Genomic DNA, 5,069 nt, shown 5'->3' on the forward strand with positions numbered 1-5,069 from the left:
GCTCCTAACTGCCCTCCCTTGGAAGCCTGATCGCCCACAACTGCCCTCCTCTCTGGCCATCTCGTGGTGGCCATCTTGTGTGTTGGAGTGATGGTCAATTTGCATATTACTCTTTTATTATATAGGATTTTTATTGATTTCAAAGAGGAAGGGAGAGGGAGAGAGAGAGATAGAAACATCAATGATGAGAGAGAATCACTGATGGGCTGCCTCCTGCACACCCCCAACTGGGGATTGAGCCCACAACCCCGGCATGTGCCCTTGATGGGAATCGAACCTGGGATCCTTCAGTCCTCAGGCCGACACTCTATCTACTGAGCCAAACCAGCTAGGGCTGAGTTACCAATTCCTGAGCTATTAGTGGGAATAGGGAACAAAGTGAAGCCAGGGTCAGAGGGCAGGGATGGGAGATTGGGCAGTGAGGGATTCAGAAGGGACCATGTGGAGGAGAGAGGGTGAGAACTCACCATTGAGAAAGTCCCGCTGGCTTTCCAGGATCTGAGCCACTTGCCTGATCCAGGCCTGACTAACTGCAGGGTCTGCAGTCTGCAGGACATAGCGCTGGATCCCACCCTCTGGCCCTCTGGAGGTCAGAGCAAAGCGGCAAGGGTCACCTTGGAGGTTCCCCTCCAGTCCAAGGCAGCTCACCTGGATTGGCAAATAGGAGATAGTGCCCCCAAATTCTTCAGGCCCTCTCTGGCTCCTGCCCCCTCCAACAAATCCAAGAGCCAGGCATCCTCTCCGAGGCCTCCCCTCCATCCCAGTCAAACCCATCCCTTGTAGCCCCTCCCCACCTTGATGCTGCTCTTGTATACATATCCAGGCTGTGTTCCACCTCGCACTCCTCCTCCCAAGGCCTCACTGAAGATGACGATTTGCTCAAAGAGGAAGACACGCCGCTCTCGACCCCGGGAGGAAAGAAGCCCCCCAGCCTCAGGCTCTGTGACCCAGAATGTGTCCTGGCCCAAGAGCTTCCCCTGAGCAGTCAGTTTGCCCTAGAACCAAACGACAGTGGTCTTCCAGAAAAAAAACAAGAAGAAAAAAGAGGGAACTCCTGCTCCTCCCTCCTTCCCCCGACACTCCCAACCAACCATAGGGTAGCACCAGGAGAGGACAATTCCCCATAAGGACTTCCTGAATCTCAAACTGAGACAGAAAAGCACTGGTCCTCAGGTTTCCTGCTCCATCCCCATACCTCAAATCCCCGCAGTCTCCCCAGGGTCATCATGTCATTACAGCGCTTGGGCACGAAGCACATGACCTCCACTGCTCGCTGGGATGCAAGTGAAGAGAGAAGCACTGTCATTGGGAAGGAGCCATGTTTTGACCCCTGACAGCCTCCCCTAAAAACCAGACAGCTCTATACCACCCAAGGAGCTGGGGGGATCCTGGAGACTAAGAAGATAAAGGTGTGTGTGATGTGTCCTGGAAGACCTAGAAGTCCTCACCTCCAGCTCTTCAGTATCCATCCCAGCTCTACTATAATACTTGAGAAAATCCTAAGACACAGAAAAGAATGTTCAGGGAGGTCATGAGGACATTCTCAGAAGCTTTCACAACCTCCCCCAGGACACAGGTGAAGGCCTCTAGGAAGTATGGGGAAGCCTTAGGAACCCTGAGGAGATGAAGGAAGGAAGAGCTGTCCCAGCCAGCTGGAAGGTGGTCCTGACCTTGAGCAGCAGCTGGTATTTCATGATCCTCTGCACTGGTTTGATGAGAAGATCATTGAGCTGCAAGCGGTGCCCTAGCTGCTGCCGGAGCTCCTGGAGACAGGGATACACAGTGGTTACGCAGCCTGGAAAGCCTGCTCATGATGATTCTGTCCCTCTTTTCCCAAGGCACCATGCCACTGACCTCAAAGTAGCTGTCCCCAAATTCTGACACCACATGCTCTGATTTGGGTTTATTCTGACAGTATACCACATACATATGCAGCCGGCGCTCCTAGGAGGTGTGAAGTTTAAGCAAGAGCAGGATGAGTGAAAAGGAAGAGCACTTCCGCAGTCCCATCCACTCGCAAGCCCCCCTCCCCCCCCCTGCCTCCCCGCGCCACCCTCTCAAGCCTCACGTGTTTGATGAATAGCTGAGCCAGCCAATCAGGATCCTTCAAACACCGCTGTAGTTCCCCCAGGAGATAGCTAGCGGGGTTGGCAGGGAAGATAGGTCATATATCCCCACCCCTGCAACTTAGGGCTGTTTGCCCTAGTAATGGTCCCCTTGAAGCCTTTCCAAACCCTCCTCAGGCAACAATAGCTCCTGGGCCATGGATGGGACGCTGAGAGACAACCAGACATATGCCCGCACCCCACCCTTGCTTTTAGGGCTCCACCACTCACTCTCGATGCCACTCGTAGATTTGCTGGATGTTCCCAAACACAATCCTGTCACGGCCTCGAAGATTCTCTGGGACCCCCTGAGCAGCCATGGTGGCCATGTAACCCTATGGGAAGTTTGGGGTGGGAACATAGGTATGTGGGGCCAGTCCTGGTGGGAACACTACCTCCATAATAAGTGTAAGATGTAGGGGGATTGGGAAGGTGGGACAAAGGAGCATCAAGGCATCTTTTATTCTTTTTTTCTTTTGTTTCCTTTTCTTTCTGTTTTTTTAAAATAATTTTTATTTCTTAAAGTATTACAAAGAGTATTACATATGTCTCCTTTTTCCCGCCCTTGACACTCTCCCGGCCTCCCCTACCCCCCAGTGTCTTGTGTCCATTGGTTTTTATATGCATGCATGTAAGTCCTTCAGTTGATCTCTTAACACCCCCTCAAACCCTCCCCAGGCTTCCCACTGTACTCGGGCATATGCCCTGACCAGGAATCGAACGATGACCTCCTGGTTCATAGGCCGACGCTCAACCCCTAAGCTATGCCAGCCGGGCAAGGCATCTGTTAAAATTAGCCCTGAGCAGAGGGAAAGGGCTGGGCCAGGGCTGGGAAGGGAAGAGGGAGTTACCTCCACAATCTGCCCTAAGTCCTCCACATACATTTTCTCTGTCTCTACCAGTTCACCGAGGACATACCTGGGAAGAAAGGAGTGCACATCCTTGGTTTTCACACTTTCTCCCTCCTGGACTAGAAGCCCTTTCATTTCCACAGCCAACCTCAGAGGAAATTCCAATTCTCAAATCTAAAATGTGAGGGACAGTCCTCTGGGCGTTGTAGAGTGGCAGAGAGGACGGGAGAGTGTGGGGACACTTACATACTCCTTTCCAGAGCCTTCTTTTTCTGTTCCTCCTCACTCTCAGGGGCTTGGGACAAACTCTCCTCAGGTAGCTGAAAGAAAAGAACATCCTAGAGCAGCGGTTCTCAACCTGTGGGTCGCGACCCCTTTGGCGGTCGAACGACCCTTTCACAGGGGTCGCCTAAGACCATCCTGCATATCAGATATTTACATTACGATTCATAACAGTAGCAACGTTACAGTTATGAAGTAGCAATGAAAATAATTTTATGGTTGGGTCCCTACATGAGGAACTATTTAAAGGGCCAGAAGGTTGAGAACCACTGTCCTAGAGGAAGCAAATGGATGCCTCTTGGGTGAGGGGAGCCACCCAGACCCATTTCGTCATCATACCTTCGTCTCATCTCCGGGGCCCTCCAACAGTGTGGTCAGCAGGGTCAATTCTGGAAGTTCCTCTCCTGTGGCTAGAGCTGGTTCCAGCATCCAGTTCTAGGGGCCAAGGTCAAGTGCCAGAGGTCAGGGACAGTAGCTGTGTCTCCCCATTTACCAATAGCCCCCAACTTGTCTTCTCTCCCAGTGTCCAACATGGATGTCCTACATGCTTCTGTGGTGTTCCCTGCTCACCTCATATGGTCCAGCCTGGCCACCATCTACTTCAGTTTCCACGCTAAGACAATGTTTGGAGTGATCCAACCATCTTCTCAGGCCACTGCTGGGCCCGGGCGGGCCCGGGGAACAGGGCTCAGAGCTGAAGCCAGAGGTGGGGCCAGAGGGGACAGCCAGACCGGAGGCAGCTGAAGCCGAGATACTCCCCTCACTGTCAGCAATGGAGTAGGATTCTAGGGGCGGGGAGAAAAGGGGTGATAGATATTGCTCTACCTCCAGACTCAGGATCCCTAGGAAGCTCTCAGAGTCTCCTCTCTATGATGCTCGTCCCCTCTTGCCAGGGCTCACTCGTCCTCATTTGAGTGAGCCAGGATAGAAAATTTCACCAGGTCACCCTTGGAAGGACAGTAAATGCCTGGCTCCCCAGGCCTGGAACCCCCCAGTAACACGTGGAGGTTCCCTGATATCCTGAGCATGGCACAGATATGGGGGTGGGGGCAGCCATCTGGACAGACACTGGAAGCTGGGGGTGGCCATCTGCTCTCCTACAGCCCTCCCCCTTCCAGTGGGTACAAACCATTCTCTGAGAAGGGGGGTATGAAGAGCTAAGAGCACATCTGCCACCCCCAATCCCCTCCTCCACCAATTTCAGTAATCACTATCATCAAAAAAGGCGTCTGTAGCCCACCTCCCCAACAGGCGCGGACCCAATGGAAGGGGCAAGTGAGGAAAGCTTTTCAGGGTTATTTTTGGCCTGGGCTCAGGGGCAGAGGAGATGTGATTTTTAAGAAAGCCCCTGGTCGAGCCTCTCATTCCTCATCCCTCCATCCCTCTGTCCCTCCTCAGAGCTGAAGTAGAATCTTAGCAAAAGGATTTGAGGGAAGATGCGGTTCTAGGCCAGAGGGGATGATAGAGGGTTTTCCTCAAACCCGGCTGACTACGGGAAAGCCCTGCCCCTTCCCCAATTTCCTTAACTAGTTAGAAATTTGGAGGCAGAAGGGATCTTAGAGATCATCTAGTAAGTATTTCCTGGAAAATACAGGTACCGTCTCCAGCTTCTAAACCCCTAGGGCCAGGAGGAACATAAGTCCTGACCGCTCAGCCCACCCCCATTCAACGCTCAGCACTGGAGACCTCACACTCACCACGTCCCCCCCGGGCGATGCAGCAGCCGCATTTTGCCAGCACTTTTCGGATCACATTGGGACAGGCACAGCGACCCCCCTTGTGCCCCTCCCGCATGGCGCCCGGGCCCCCCCGTCCCCCCCACCCGGGCCGG

The 5,069-nt window shown here is 53.2% G+C and overlaps 1 protein-coding gene across 2 annotated transcripts in view; it reads right to left on the bottom strand.

The window, feature by feature from the left end:
• Positions 1-5,069, bottom strand: part of ARHGEF25 (Rho guanine nucleotide exchange factor 25) — an 8,193-nt gene that overhangs the window by 1,633 nt on the left and 1,491 nt on the right. The window contains exons 1-13 of one of the 2 annotated variants that reach the window (XM_006757316.1): positions 4,936-5,063; positions 3,809-4,023; positions 3,578-3,673; positions 3,203-3,276; positions 2,957-3,023; positions 2,337-2,440; positions 2,069-2,138; positions 1,855-1,944; positions 1,671-1,763; positions 1,449-1,499; positions 1,196-1,273; positions 795-995; positions 468-648 (exon numbers count right to left, since the gene is read on the bottom strand). In XM_006757316.1, coding sequence (XP_006757379.1) covers positions 468-648; positions 795-995; positions 1,196-1,273; positions 1,449-1,499; positions 1,671-1,763; positions 1,855-1,944; positions 2,069-2,138; positions 2,337-2,440; positions 2,957-3,023; positions 3,203-3,276; positions 3,578-3,673; positions 3,809-4,023; positions 4,936-5,032 — 1,417 coding nt within the window. In that variant the 5' untranslated portion in view covers positions 5,033-5,063. Of the gene's footprint in view, positions 1-467; positions 649-794; positions 996-1,195; positions 1,274-1,448; positions 1,500-1,670; positions 1,764-1,854; positions 1,945-2,068; positions 2,139-2,336; positions 2,441-2,956; positions 3,024-3,202; positions 3,277-3,577; positions 3,674-3,808; positions 4,024-4,935; positions 5,064-5,069 lie in introns of those variants that run through there. The other variant, XM_006757317.2, reaches the window with a different exon arrangement.

The sequence above is a fragment of the Myotis davidii genome, unplaced genomic scaffold (assembly GCF_000327345.1).
Source record: "Myotis davidii unplaced genomic scaffold, ASM32734v1 scaffold1134, whole genome shotgun sequence".
NCBI classification, from domain to species: domain Eukaryota; kingdom Metazoa; phylum Chordata; class Mammalia; order Chiroptera; family Vespertilionidae; genus Myotis; species Myotis davidii.